The following is a 16,571-nucleotide window of genomic DNA, read 5'->3' on the forward strand; positions in this document are numbered from 1 at the left end:
AGGTCTCTGTCAACACATGAATGGATAAATAGAGTGTGTATATAGACACAATGAAGTTTTATTCAGCCATAAACAAGAATGAAGTTATGTCATTTAAAGGAAAATAGATGGTACTGAAGAGCAAAATAAGCAACTCAAATTAAGGATTGCTTTCTCTTATATGTGGAAGCCAGAGGGAAAAAAAAAGTAAAGAAAAAAGACTGTGAAAATAGGAGTTAAAAACCATTAGACTAGAGAAGGAGATGAAGGAAGGGAGGAGGAAAAGGAAGGGGATTACAGGGAATGCAATGGGCCAAATTATGCATTGTGCATGTATGAATATGTCACATGAATCACATTATCAAGTATAATTATAATGCACCAATTAAAAATAAAATGAAATTTGGCCACCTCTAGAAGTTGAAAAATGCAAGGTAAGTGACTCTCCTGGAGCTTCTTGGGGGTACACTATACTGCCAACACATTGATTTTAGCCGAGCAAAAATCATTTCAGATGTTACCTCTGGACTGTAAGATAATAAATATGCATTATTTCTACCAAATAATAATTTTTGCAGCAGAAACAGGAAACTAATGGATTCTTATTTAAAATATAAATGTAGCCACACAGGAAACACAATTTAATATTGCTTTAAAGCACTTTTAGATAAAAGAGAGGGAAATAAAACTAAATAGAAAAGGAACAAAGAAATATAGCTTGGCAAATAGAGATCACAAGTAAGATTATAGACAAATCCAAAGAGGAGGAAGAGGAGGAGGAGGAGGAGGAGGAAGAGGAAGAGGAGGAGGAGGAGGAGGAGGAGGAGGAGGAGAAAAGATTAAATTTACTTTTAAGAATATTATATTAATAGATTAAATTTTTAACCATATGCTGTTTGCAGTAGACTCAAAATGAAATTTAAAAGTGAAAAAGAAGATTGGGTAAGCAAATAACCATGTATTACTAATATCTTAATATCTATCAATATCAGACATAATAATCTTTAACAAAGAAAATATAAGGGATAAATATGAATTTTACACAGTAATTCAAACAGTAATTTAAAACAATACAAAACAGTTTAAGTACTCAATAACTTAGCTTTGAAATAAACAAAGCAAAATTAGTAAACTACAAGAAGGAAAAGTCAAAAGAATTTATAACCACTCTGGATTTTCAGCAGTACTTCCTCAGCAACAGATGTATTGATCAATTCTAATTTGTTTATTGTATTAATGAATTGCCTATCAGAACAGTTAATAGCTGAATCTAGTGAGCATGGATAGAACTGCTGCAAATATACAACATACATTCAATTGTGCAAGGAAATTTGCAAAATTATATGTAGTTACCAAATCATAAATGTTTCTGATCAGCCAAACAGTTGTAACTGAAAACTTGCCATTTTAGTTATTAATATAGATATCCTTGGAGAGTTGGCAGGAGTATCATGTTAATATTTTAAAGTCATTTTTCTCATTTAGGAATGGCATTCAGATCCTATGAAAGAGGAATTTCCTTTTTAAAGATAGATATTTTTCTCCTTCACACACATACATAGGAACGTTGTAATATTGTTTATAATAGTCAATGTTTAACAGAACCTAAATGCTCAACAATAGAAAATTGCTTATGTTATGGTAAAAGGATAGCAGCAATGGAAACAAATACACAGAAAAATGTAAATAGCTAAATTGACTGTGTTTACTCTATGCCTGGCATTGTTTTAATGGCTTATATGAAATAATTCACTCAACTTACACAATAAACATGCTTACATGTTTTATATGTCAAATCTTTTGACCTACATAATCAAACTATGTGATAAATTTTTATTAATTCTAAGTTTTAGATGAGGTGACTGAGGCACAAGAAGGTGAAGTGATTGCCTAAGAGTAAGAGGCACATAAAATGTTTTGATTTTTGTACAGCATGCTGTAAATCTCAAACTGCTTAATGATTAAGTTCTACTAAATTATGGTCTGTGAAATCCTAAGTAACTGGTAATAAGAGTGAAGTATTCCTAAGGAATGCTCTTCGAGATATAGTAAAATTGTAGAATGTTATTTATAGATAGATTCCACTTGTGTAAATACTAATTCCCTCAGGCCCTTATTGGAAGATTATTGGCCATTAAAATTATTTTCTAATCTTATGATATAAAAACGTTATGCTGTTCTAAATTTTATTCCTTACATTTAAAATTCCAATCTGAAAAATCTTTTTGTCATGTGAAGTAGAGATTTTTTAATAGTTATACAAGTGGAAAGCCATATTCAAACACTAGATACTATTTGTTTTAAAATAAAACATGCAATCTTGCAAAAATTTAAAACAAGAGACAATGTCTCAACATTAGTTATAAATGTACCATGAAATCTTAATCTTCCATTTTTTTAGAATTAATGATTAGTTAAATCTTATTCTGAATTTTATTTATTAAATACTTAGGGGATAAAAGATGTGTTTAATTAATCATAACTATTAAAATGAGTCACGTGATATCTACTGATTGTGCAAATAAATTTATCTTTACTTTGATTTTCTACTCTTTTTTCTAGGAAAGATTTCTGTGTACATAAAGATGAACCCTGTGACACTGTCGGTAAGTGTATGTTAACATTTTCCCATTTTGGGGGAATTCTGGAGACTTTGAATATATGGATGTTTTAAATGTAGTAAAATATTTAGTGTGGAAGTTTTAAAGAAATGTTTTAGAATGTTAGAGAAATATATATTCCACCAACATATTTAAATCATTGGTTAATACTTCTGTTATTAATGAAATCAGTTCAAGTCATGTATTAGCTATATATGGAGACAATTTTTAAATGATACTTTAAGACTATCATCAATTCTTTTTTGTTGACTTTCCAAAGATAAACACATACATTTGATAAAATTCTATTGTTACTGGTAACTCAGGACAAAATATATTGATTTATTTTTCTGTTTTATGTGGTTGAAGTTACTTGCAGAGTGTATCAGAAGAAAGACCATCTAATTTGCCTGACTTGTAAGGATTCTTAGTGTATATAGCAGCAAATTTTCCATCTCTTAAATTGGATATCTAAAATCCATAAAACATAACCATTCAACCAGTAGAATCTAAGACTCACAGTTTTTCTAATTTTGAGAGAATGGCCATATATATGTTTATATTTTAAAATAAATGCATCTATATAAAAATCAATTTACCTGTCCAAAAATACCCAAATATTGTTTTTTTCTATTTTAAGTCATATAGTTTTATGTAAAAAGGTATAATTGGTAAAATGTATTTGTGTCATAATCTGGGGCATATCAAGTGGGCTTCATTTCTGAAGGATGATATTTTAAATTAACCATCGGTTGTGGTGTCATTTGTTCATTGCAAAATGAATAATAAATAAAAATGAATGAAATTAAATAAATAGTTATGGATATTTTAAAAATAATTCAAACTATTTCCTTTAACTTTAGCTCTCATTAACCTCATTCTGTTTAAAATCTTAGATTAAAATGTTCAAAATAATTAAACTAATATAAAGTAGGTGGTTATGAGGTGATTTGGAAATATGATGATGATGATGGGAATATTTGGTGCCTAAGGGACCAAGAGCATAAAGAGCTACACAGTTAGGGAGAAGCTGAACTGATTTAGGGATGAAACTCCCAGTGTGACCTCACTAACCTGCTTTCTGCAGTTTTTTTCTATTCTTTCCTGAATCTCCAGAAATCAAAACTTGATGCAGTTTTAATCATCCTCACCATGGAAACATTTGATCATCAATAAAGCTTTTCTCAAAATAGGTACCTTTTCTTGCACTGACATGCTGTGCTATCTTCCCCCTCCTACAGACTCTCTCTTTAAAACGGGCAGATCAGCGAGGTCTTGCTTTGCTTGACCAAATGAGAGAAATGTCAGGCAATATCTTTATGATTAGTCCAGGCGTATCCAGGGTTCATTTCAGGAGCCCACCTAAGCCAGCCACCATATAGGAACTGTCCTGGATGGAACATGTGACCTCTGTTCTGATGGGCTCATTGAGCTGATAAAAGGAACATTTTAGTGATTAGAATTGCTTCCTAAATGTCCCCACTGTAAGTATGTATAATCATTGGAGAAATGCCACCATGATTACTATAACCACAATAGAAGCCAGTGTTGGGATGAATCTGACTACCTACACTGCAGAAGGGGGAGGTGGACAGATCCTTCTCCTGGCTAACCTAGCTGAAACATTACATTATCCACCCCTGAAGTCCAGTCTAATGTTTAGATTTCTTGATATGTGAGCCAATATATCTTCTTATTATTTAATCCAGTTGAGGTCTTTTATTTGTGACTTATAGATTAAGGCCAAAATATTCCCCGATGCTTACATATTTATTCACAAGAAAAGACGTATATGCAGCAAGTATATTAACATTAATAAAAAGTGCTAATAAAAAATTCTCTTTGACTTAATTTAAAAATTAAACAAATTGGATCATTACACATTGTATATTGCCGGGGGCCACCATGAACATAGGAGCTGAGCACATACCCTTAGCCTTGAGTGATGGAGGTGTGGAACTGGCTTCTGCTGGCAGAGTGAAACCAGGTAGACCTCATCTTCACTTAGCAAGGAATTATAGCCTGGGCCTGGACTACACCCCCCTGAAACCCAAACCCTTTACTCATTTGGGTGGAACTTTCTCAAGTGTCTTCACCCTAATAAATAACGATTCAGGCTGCGCTCTCTCTTTTCCCTGCCTCTTTTGCCTCCCTTGTGGGAACTGGGGCAGCAGAGCAGTCATTGAACCCCCCAAAAAAGGTACTTTCTGTGTCTGTGTCATTCCTGGAGTGACCCTGACTGCTTTAGTCGTGGGTCATAGCAGTCTATGCATCAAATTATTACATTGTACCTCGTAAATGTGTACAATTATTGTATGTCAATGAGAAATTTAAAAAAAATGATTACAATTTTATGGAGATCTGTTAGGAAAGTTGTATTACTAAGAGATGTTTTATGGTAATTCCTAATGGATTTATCTTTTTTTATTTTTCAGTTTTTGATAAGCATACTGTTTCTAAAAGTTTGACTACTTTAAATAACTCATATAAGGGGGCTGGGGATGTGGCTCAAGCGGTAGCACGCTCGCCTGGCATGCGTGCGGCCCGGGTTCGATCCTCAGCACCACATACCAACAAAGATGCTGTGTCCGCCGAGAACTAAAAAATAAATATTAAAAAAAAAAATTCTCTCTCTCTCCCCTCTCTCTCCTCTCTCACTCTCTCTTTAAAATAAATAAATAAATAAATAACTCACATAAGTGGCACTGTGCAAAATGATATTAAATAAATACATATAGCTTATTAATCATCTTAGATGCTGTAATTTCTAGTAAAACATAGCAAAATACACTTTGGATGAAAATCCATAAAATTTTTATACACATTTTAAAGTCTCCCTATATAATACAAAGTGTTGTGTTTTTATCAGATGCTTTCTGAACTCAGCATGCCCCTTCTTTCATCTTTTATTTGTAACATAGGAATTCATCCTACTTCCCTTTGGATACTATAACAAAAAATACTTTATGATATGAATAATATGGGGTTGAATGATAACTTCGACATTTTTCCCTACTCTTGCTATATACAGAGCAAGAAAGGAAGGATAGCAGTTAAAGGTTTTGAATTTATATTATTAACTTGAGTTATGAATGGAGAATAATACCTGTATTTTAAGAGCAATAGTAAACTTTGTATTGCAAAATTAGAATTCCAATAATAACTTCCCAGACATTTTATTTAATTACCTCAAAGTCTGAGCTCTCTAGTTCTATTATCATTACTATTTTACAAAAAAGAAAGCTGTGAGATAAAACAAATAGATCATAGATTTTAAGTCAGACATCCAGATTTATTTATTTTCTCATTTTTGTTTTTAAAAAATTTATTCTTTTTAGTAGAATATATTTTGGCATATTGTACTTCTGTTTATTATTCATGTGAAAGTGGAACTTATCTAACACTCTAATAGCTTGGGTTCCACACCTCTTAAATGGAGGTTTTATTATCTACTTCATAATAACACTTGCAAAGTGGTTCATTGTTAATTGGCATTCAATGTGCAGCAGTTTCTAGCACATCTCCTGGTTCCTGAGGAAAGGTAAGAAATTTGCAAGCATCACTGTTAGAAAGTGTTAATGTTGGGCCTCTACCCAAGCTCTTCTGACTATAATGAGAATGATCTTTCTTTTATGTCATGGTGCATTCATATGGTAGAAACAAATATAAATATAATTATGGCTACAAGAAAAATATTTGAATAAAGTTACAGAATAAAATTGGAAATAGGAAATATATACACTCAGAAATACATTTTATATCTTATTATAATATCAAAACTATTTTTCTTTTGTTAAGTCAAAAGGAATATACATTTTAAATGAATTGGGCTTCATTGACATCATGGGGTGTTATATATAGATGCTTCCATTGATAAATTGAAGTTATTTATGTGACTTTTATTTGAAAAGTTACTTAGAAGGTATAAAGCAAAAATCATTTTTACTATGCAATTTATCACACAGTTTTTCCTGTAGTTTTGGTGAGGGAAATAGTTTGGTAGGTCAGTAGGTAGATGTATAGATACTGGAAGAAAAAATTCCATTAGGCATTTTAATCAACAACTGATTTTTAAAGTACATATACCTTTTAACGTCTCTGAAATTGGGATTCATTGCACAATCAATTGCTTATTTTAATTTTGTCATAATTCAGTTAAAATGTTTAACATTATATTGGATGAAATATGCTGAGTATTTTGAGTAAAGCTCCCTTACTTTTCTATGGTAGGCAGAATAATAGTCACTCAGAAGTTCCATCCTCAGGAATTAGGATTGTGGATGGAACTAGGACTGTGATTCAATGAACCTTAAAATAGAATATCCTGGAGTAACCCACAAGGGTTGTGAAGAAAAAGTGAAAAGGGGATATGTGAGTTCTGAGTCAGAGGGAGATGTGATCACTCATGAAATGCACAAGGAAATGTGATAAGGAGACAACTCATAGCTGGTTTGGAAGGAAGGGGAGGGGCCACACATGAAAACATATGAACATGGAAAAGCAAAGAAGTTCTGTCTCCTCTAGCCTCCAGAGAAAAATACAGATAGCCCTGCTTGCACCTTGAATTTGGCCACAAGGTCTGGGTCCACTGCCACAGAACTGCAAGAGAACAAATTTGTAATTATGTTTACAGCAGTCATAGAATATCATATACTTTCTAATACATAATCCTTTCTATCATTTGTAGAGAAAGGATCAAGAAGCATGGTGCTCTCCAATGTTTAGACCATCAGGACTATAATTTTGGCATTATAATTACTTTTGAGAAGTAGTAAAAAGAGATTAGATTTAAAAAAACATAAGTTAGTGCTATGATATATAAATATATATAAAGAATAGTAAACTCGGGCTGTGCTAACAAACATGATTAATCATAATTGATCAATTTTGTTGAGAAACTAAACCTTACTCTAAAAGGCCCTATCATCTCTTAACAATTAAATAAATTGGATAAATGTATCAAAATCTTCCCAAGAAAACCCTGAGCTGTGATTATTTTACAGATGATTTCTACCAAAATTCTACAATTGTATCATTCCATAACATACAAACCATTTTACAGACTGGAAACAGAGGTATTAAAAACATAAAAATTTCTAGACAAATCCTGAGAGGATCATGAAAGAAATAAAAGTGATAAACCACTCTTACTTAGGAAAGAAATGGAAAAATAATCAAAACCAAATATTAGCAAATATTATCTCATTATATGTGTGTGTGCACATATTAAATAACTAAGTAGGGTTATTTAATTCCAGATTTATTCCAGAAATGCAAGGGTAGTTCAACATTAAAAGGCTTAAAATGTAACTACAAATTCCAAATAAAGATAAAAACCATATGATCATCTTGTTTAGACAAAGAAAATGTCTCAGAAAATTTATAGCACACTTATGATAAAAACTGCTGGCAAAATAGGAAAAAGTAGGAACTTCATTAACCAGTGAAAGTCACTTACACTAAAATCCATAAATATATATATTTTTTTTCCAATAGTATAGCATTAGAAACATTGCTTTGGGGCTGGGGATATGGCTCAGTGGTAGAGCCATATCTAGGGTACATGTGAGGCACTGGGTTCAATCCTTAGCACCACATTAAAAAATATAAACAACAAAAAAATTAAATTATTGGGTCCATCTTACACCTAAAAAATATTTTTTTAAAAAAAGAAATTTAAAGAAAATTGATTTGTCTGATTCTAAATATTATATGGAGTAATATAACCTAAAAGTTGCCAAAGCTAGAGTGAAGAAAAAATATGGAAGGAGAATCAGTTGTATCAGATATGAGTAAATAAGAAAATGAAGTTGCATGTATTTAGAAATTACTTTGTAATTACTTTGTAATTATTTTGCAATTCATTGGGTTAGGCAATATTCAATAGATAATGTTAAGATGATTATTCATATGGACAAAGGTTGAAATCAATGCCATATTTCTTAAATTTCTAAAAGTAAAAGAAAATATAGAAAAATGATTTTCTGTTTTTGAGGTACAGACAGATTGTTTAAAGAAAAATGTAAACAAATTGTTTGAATTTAACTATATGAATATTTAAAATTTCTGCATAGCAAAAGCCATTATGAAAGTGAAGAAAGAAAAAACAATCTTCTGTCTAGGAAGATTTGCTATATTTCATGGATTTTAAGGTTCCTTCAGTTGTCATTGATTTTTAAGAGATGAATATTTTATATACTATCAATTTTTTTAAATATAATAAATTTTAATTCTAAGGTATTGATATTAAGAAATATGACAAGTAATTGAACCTTGCAATTAAATATATATAGTATTTGTAGACATATAACCAAATAAAATATTATTTTAAATATAGACATGTTGTAGGCCATTAATAGTTATCAATCAGGAGTAAATTAATTATCAGTAGTTGATAATTAATTAATTAATCAATCAATCAAGAAGCCACACTGTGTACTGTTTGAATAAATACGTTTGTATGTTTATATATGTGTGTATTGAGAATTAAACAATATCTCAGAAAGCCTTTTTACATAGATTATATTTATCAATTATTTCCATGTTATAAATTAAGATGAATGTGATGGACATCATTATCCAAAATACACGTATAGAGACTCGAATTGGGTGTCAACATACTTTATTTATAAACAGAGATTTGAAAAATTGTGGTATATATGTGTAATAAGAATTGTAATGCATTCCACTGTCATATATTTAACAAATAGAAAATCAATAAAACTAAAAAAATGTTATGCTAACACTTAAAAAAATAGAGAAATTCTAAAAAATTATTTTATTAATTTAATTTAAAATAAACTTATCAAATGTTAGCATAAATGATAGCTTTCACATTTTTTTAATGAAAAATAGGTATAGTGGGCTGGGGATATAGCTCAGTTGGTAGAGTGTTTGCCTTGCATGCACAAAGCCCTGGGTTCAATCTCCAGGACCACACAAACACACACACACAAAATTGATATACTATTGGGACTTAGGTTGTGGCTCTGCAGTAGAGCACTTGCCTAGCATGTGCAGGGCCCTGGGATTCTCAGTACCACATAAAAATAAATAAACAAAATAAAGGTATTTAAAAATTGGGTATACCATTCATGATAAAATTAATAATAGAATTTTTTTTTTAGATTTTTGCAAATTTCCTTATATCTGCTGTGTAGGAGAGAGCTGGAATTCCGTGTTGCATACGTGCATATAAGGTGTTGTTTTATGTTATGTTATTCTGGTTAACCAGTAGAAGGAAAATTTGATGTGATTTAGATAAGTAGTTACTAAAAGAGATGTATTTTCAGATTATTGTGGAAATTCTTTGAAAGTTCACTAAAACCCAAGTGGTAGTGCCTTCAAGCTTTGTGAAATGTGAATTCTAAAAGCATATAAGTAAACTTTCATACTCTATTAAGTTAATATCTATTGTTATGTTTTAAATAGATTTTTTTAAACATCAGTCATTGGTCAGTTGAGAAGTACTAGCTTAGGGACTTAGGAGAATCTTAATGTTGACATTAAGTGTACTAGAAATGGAGATAGCTACAGATGTCATGTTTATTGATATCAACTTTGATATCTGAAAGTCTTTAAGTATAGAAGCTGTCAAGCTCATGGAGGAAGAAAAACATTTTTAAATATTTTTATTTTTATTTGAAAGTTCAGATTTTATGTTTGACCAAAATAATATCATGTGGTCTGTGGAGTGACAGGATTACTTTGTTCATTTGGGGGTATCTGTCAGCCAAATATCAAAGTCTGAATATCAATTTTTGTTTATCAGATGTATCCTTTCAAGTAAAAAATGTGCTTAGCGAAGACCAGTTCGTTTAGAACCTCACAGGACTTTTCAGTGAGGCAATATCATAATTTAGTGAGCAGCAGAAATGTTTTATCTATACTTCCTTCTTGTCACAAAATATTAGAAATGAATGAACTCAGGTGTTCAGGTTTTATCAAATTAATAATTTTGCTGTGTTACCTATGATATTTTTAAAGTGGAACTGGTATTTTTTTTCCTACTAGGAGTGAGTGGAAGTGAAAAATAAGTGACATTAAAATTTGGTACCATTGCCTTTATTGGGGTCAGGCAACTTTATTGGGGTCAGGCAATTTTACCTACCATTGCTTTTGCTTCTTCTTTACAGATGTTTACATGGTTTTGACATCGCATATATCTCTTGAAGTGGTCTTAGAGGTCACACTGCAAAGGGTTTTGGAAGACTGGGGTTCTGAACAATCCTCTTTGAGAAATTCTTCCATAAACTGGCTATGACTGATAATCAGTGGAGGTAGTTAGTGATCACTGGTGCTTGTCTGTGTGCGCGCGTGTGTACGCACATGTATTTTATAAAACTTTTTAAGGACTTTAAAGTTTGGAAAATTGTAAATACTTAGAGCTGGCAAAAGTGAATCTGATCAACATGGTTTCCAGCAAATCATATGAATATTTTTCTAATACTTGTTGGTGAGAGAGGCATCAGCTTCAGCTCCACGAGGTCCATTCTACTGTCAAGATTTAGATGGGGGCTGGGGATGTGGCTCAAGCGGTAGCGCCCGCTCATCTGGCATGCGTGCGGCCCGGGTTCGATCCTCAGCACCACATATAAAACAAAGATGTTGTATCCGCCGATAACTAAAAAATAAATATTAAAATTCTCTCTCTCTCTCTACTCTCTCACTCTCTCTTTAAAAAGAAAAAAAAAAGATTTAGATGCTTCAATATTTCTAACAAATGTTCTTTCCCTCTCTTTGAGCAGGTTGGAATTATAGAATTTATTCTCCTGTGTGCTTCTAAATATTCTGATTTTATGCACTGGACAATCCTCAAACAGGTATACAGGCCACCCAGGAAGCAAATACTAAGAAGAAACACATCCAGGAACTAAAACATATTTAAATGACCCTTTTGTGTTGACACTTCACATTTGAGAATCTCCAGACACTTCCTTTCCAAACACCAATACATTCTCCAAACCACATTTCAGCAGAAGTAATCATTTTTATTGGGTGAGAAGAAGAGATGAAGCCAATTTTTTAAGTAGCTTAATTCTCATTAAACAGCAGTGTGGCATTTTCTCTTGCCTTGTGGCACCTAGAGCACAGAGAACTTCAGAGACTAAAAATACCAAAAGCTATTATTGGCATCATCTCTCTACTATCTTTGTGGATACAGTCATATTGTTGGTACTGAAAAATCATTTTAGCTTAATATTTAATCTTTTAAATTTGTAATTCTTTGAACCAGGCAAAGATAAGGCTGCTTTCTCTATAAATTTTGCTTTCTGTCTTCATTATTAAGTATACAAGGGAGTTGAAGTATATTTTTGTGTATTTACTGTATTCAAAATTCAATTGAAGTTTGTGGTAGATTCAAGGATGACTCCAGGGTTCCTTGTTTAATCATCATAGTGGGAATGGTACATTAGTGGAAAAGATTATCATCCGTATTAGAAACATTCAGTACCCTTTAATTTGTGTGATTTCATATAAACTATGGTCACTTTGAAACTCCCAGAAGTTATCATATTTGTGTGAGATATGTTGTTATGAAGCACTGCTTAGGGATTAATGTGGATGTCCTCAGAAAAGCAAATGAACTATGTTCAGTGTTGTTGACAGAATTCTAAAGATAACACTTTTTATTTTCCATTTCTGATGATTCATTCAAATATGAACATAGGTGCTGCTGTGAAGGGATATTGCAGGTTTAATTAAATCCCCTCACTTGACCTGAAGATATGCACATCTAGCCAAGTGAGTCCTTTCAAGAAGAAATAGGAACTGAATTGTGCCAACAGCCTGATAAGTTTCGAAACTGATTCCCCAAAACCTTTAGATAAGAGCCCAGCCTGGATGACATTTAGTTTCCACTTTGTTGAGACACTAAGCTGAGAATTTATTCAAACTTGCCTACTTCTGACCTGTAAACTATGGCATAAAAAAGTCTGCTACATTTATGGTAATTTGTTTTGCAGCAATAGAAAACCAATCCAGACAAGGAATACATACATTGACACATTGATTGGGAGCTTATATACTAAAGAAATTTAGCCCATCATGAATAAAAGTGTACATGTCGTCCTTTGTGAAGGCAGAGAAGGAAGGGACATGATGTTTTTAAGGAATAAAAGCCAAGGAGAGAAATTCAAAGAGATTCCTAATTATTATATCTGATGGCACAGTATAACAGTGAAAGGATTTTAGGAAAATTTTGGAAGAACTTTACACAAGCCTATGATCTTTGCTATTTTTCCATTTTTAGTATTTCTCTTCCTTTGTCTCAGTAGTGATGAAAAAAAGTACATTAAAGTAAAGTGGCTCTGAACATTTGCCCTGTGGCCCTGAAAGGACAGGAGAGGGGAAAATTGATTCTTGAAGGAGGTACGTTGGGTGATGTCACCTCAGAACACAGGAAATGCATCAACTCTCTGGACCTCCAGCAAGAAAAACCTAATGGAGTCAGACTGGGCCTGGGCATCACTCTAGCTTTGAAATCTAAAGACCTGTGAGAGTCACTAAACAATAAGGTATCCAGAGAGTTTTAATTCACACCAAGGCAGTTTTAAAAGTTAAGAGACATAAGTTAATAATTAATTAAATAATTATGATCAAAGAAAAGCATAAATCTGGATGCCACATGCCAACTATCCTTAAGATCATTCTATTATTATTATTATTATTATTATTATTATTATTATTATTATTACTGTGTATTGAACTTAGGGGCAATCAGCCACTGAGCCACATCCCCAGCCATCTTTTTAGTTGTAGATGGACACAATATCTTTATTTTATTTATTTATTTTTATGTGATGCTGAGGATTGAACCCAATGTCTCACGCATGCGAGGCAAGGGCTCTACCACTCAGCCACAACCCTGGCCCCCTATTTTGTATTTTATTTAAAGACAGGGTCTCACTGAGCTGCTAAGCACCTCGCCATTGCTAAGGTTTGCTTTGAACTTGAGATTCTCCTGTCTCAGCCTCCTGAGTCAATAGGATTACAGGCATGCGCCACCACACCTGGCTGATCATTCTATTATTGACAAATACATTTGAGACATTTGTTTATATAATCAGAAATTTAACTAATACATTATAAGTACTTAGTTTGGAAGTATTAAACATCATAATTAGTTTGGAAGTATTAAACATCATAATTAGTTTTGTAACTTCAATATTTCATTACTTAATGCCCCAGCAATAGTAATTAGATGCACTAGGAATAGACAGAAGCATTTGTTTACAGGTATTGGAAACTGATTTTATACCATTCCTCTCAACCTTGTTTTTTTTTTAATTTGTTTTAATTAGTTACACATGACAATACAATGATCTTGACATATCATACATTTGAATTAGATGGAGTATAATTTCTCATTTTTTTCTTATCAATCAAGATGGCCACAGGTCACTGCTATTTGCACATTATAATAGTCTGAATGAGATATGTTGCATGTATAAAAGATCATAATTTTTATCATGTACTTAATTCGCATATGAGAAAGGTCTAGAAAACAGAAGATTAATTGAAATATTGGTCTGAATTCTAGCCCAGACCTAGCATACTGTATTTTTATTCCTTCTCTACACGTAAGAAGAAGCCTTTTTACATCTCCTCAGTGTTTTGCCTTTTGAATTAACATAGAGGCACTCTTGTAACTGACAACTGATACTTTTTGCAGATTTTAGTGGGATTCTGTCTTCCTATATATTATGTTAGAGGAAGCCTATTATTTTTCCTTTACCTATTTATCTATGTTCAAATTCTATGCCTTCTTCAGAACCCTGATTAAATTCCACATTTAGACTTCCTAGATTCTCACACCATGCATGGGTGTGGTGTACTTCAATTCATCTTTCTTATGCCTTGCATTTCATTCACTCCCCCCCCCCCCAGTTGCACCATAATACCTTATGGCCAAGGGTGTTGGTACATTTCTGTTTCCAGAACAGGGACTTGACCATCCCAGGTGCTTAACCTGTATACTCTGTATGGCAATGAACTCCTGATAAGAACATAACCTTTTTTATGGTTCACAGTAAAAAGGAAGATGGATTTATCTTGCTTAATTCTTGGCTGCTGTTGTATTTCTTATTAGGTACTGTCCAAAATATAAATCAGGCACTTTATCAGTCTATTTTGGAAAAATATGTTGCAGGGATAAGACTTGGATACATAATTCTTAGGAATTATCATAAAAAGTTCTACTTTTAATTTTTCTCTTCTCAACATCTTTTACTGTTAAACAATGATTTTAATTATACAATTTTGTTTCTATTGGAGACTGTTTTAATTCAGTAATTAAACAAAATGTGAATATTAAAATATGCTTAATATGACTTTGGGAAACAAAAAACATCTTAATTTCAAAACTCCCTGAACTCTTCCTTGTATCTTTCAGAGTTGGTCTTTGAGAAGTGGCAGCTTTGTATTCATCACATATTTAAACAATGTAATCAGTGGGAAAGAATACTTGTTAAGCTTCTATTAATGTACATAGCCTTTAAAAGATATCACTGCTTTTGACCTTTTAAGAATTCACTGTGATAAGAGATTATTATTTCATTTTACAAAAAAGGTTTAGTTTAATATTTAATGGTTACCATGTTTCAGACTAGCATATGCTTAAAAATGTTTATCTAAATTAATTAGCATTCCTAAATCCAATTATTATCCTAGATATATTGTTGAGAAACTTGAATCCCAGAAAAGAGAATAGACTTTCCAGTAGTCACAAATCTAACATCTAGGGTGGGACTGAACCCTGTAGCATTTAATATAAGAGCACCAGTTATTATTATTATAAGGCAGGCGCTCCATAAAAACCCATTTATATTGAAGTATAATTTATAAATAAAACAAAACCAAAAACCTTGTATCTGTTTAATGTCTATAATTTAATTAATTTGGACTTTAGCTTTAATTTTTAAAACTTAAATATTTATGTTTTGCTTTTTCATATTTAATTCATAAAGCAGTTCATGAAAAATCTGTTATTACACTTTAATCAAAATTTTTTAAACTACTGAATAATTTTTGAGAAAAACCTAAAAATGTGATATCTCATAAAATAAATCTAAGGTTAGAGTTGTTATATAAAGTCTTTATATAAATGCATACTATATTCAACAAATTCTGTCAAAACATTATTTATATTGAACTTAATATTTAAAATACTTAGAGATTTAAGAACATCAGACATATTTTGTTACAATTATTTTAAAGTGAAAATTATATCCTTCATGTTGTGGGTACGGTGGCACATGCCCGCAATCCCAGAAACTCTGGAGACTGAGGCAAGAAGATTGCAAGTTCAAGACCGGCGTTAGCAATGGGAAGGCACTAAGCAACTCAGTGAGACTTTGTCTGAAAAAAATGTACAAAAGGACTGGCGATGTGGATCCATGATTGAGTGCCCTTCAATTCAATCCCCAGAAGCTGAAAGAAAGAAAGAAAGAAAGAAAGAAAGAAAGAAAGAAAGAAAGAAAGAAAGAAAGAAAGAAAGAAAGAAAAAGAAAATTATATTCTTCAGGTATCTCTAGCTTATAAAATGATTTATTTCCTTTACTTGAATAAAAAAATACTGCTCACAGAAGTAAAGAAAGGAGAATGAAGGAAAGGGAAGAGGGATGGGACAGGGAAAGACAGTGAAATTAATCTGACCTAATTTTCCTATGCACATATATGAATATACCACAGTGAATCTCACCATTGTGTCCATCCACAAGATACTAATTAAAAAAAACTATAAAGTAAATAGCAGAAAGATCTGTAGAGTGGAGGGAAGGGAACATGGAGAAGGAGGAAGAGAGGAGAAGGGGAAGTACTGGGGACTGAATCAGAACAAATTATATTCCATGCTTTTATGCCTTAATATATTCTATTGGCATATATAACAAAAAAGAACCAATAAAAAAGAATTATCCCCAAAATACCTTATATTTTTAATATTGTAAAATTTTCTTAACAGTATATAAAGTAATGGTTGAAGCAGACTTT

The 16,571-nt window shown here is 32.0% G+C and overlaps 1 protein-coding gene across 3 annotated transcripts in view; it reads left to right on the forward strand.

Annotated features, from left to right (window-relative positions):
- ADAMTS19 (ADAM metallopeptidase with thrombospondin type 1 motif 19) overlaps positions 1-16,571 on the forward strand; it is a 254,721-nt gene that overhangs the window by 79,138 nt on the left and 159,012 nt on the right. For all 3 annotated transcript variants that reach the window (XM_081281410.1, XM_081281411.1, XM_081281412.1), the window contains one exon: positions 2,542-2,585. In XM_081281410.1, the coding sequence (XP_081137536.1) occupies positions 2,542-2,585 (44 nt within the window). The remainder of the gene's footprint in view (positions 1-2,541; positions 2,586-16,571) is intronic.

This window comes from Spermophilus citellus, assembly GCF_964194105.1.
Source record: "Spermophilus citellus genome assembly, chromosome: 1".
NCBI classification, from domain to species: domain Eukaryota; kingdom Metazoa; phylum Chordata; class Mammalia; order Rodentia; family Sciuridae; genus Spermophilus; species Spermophilus citellus.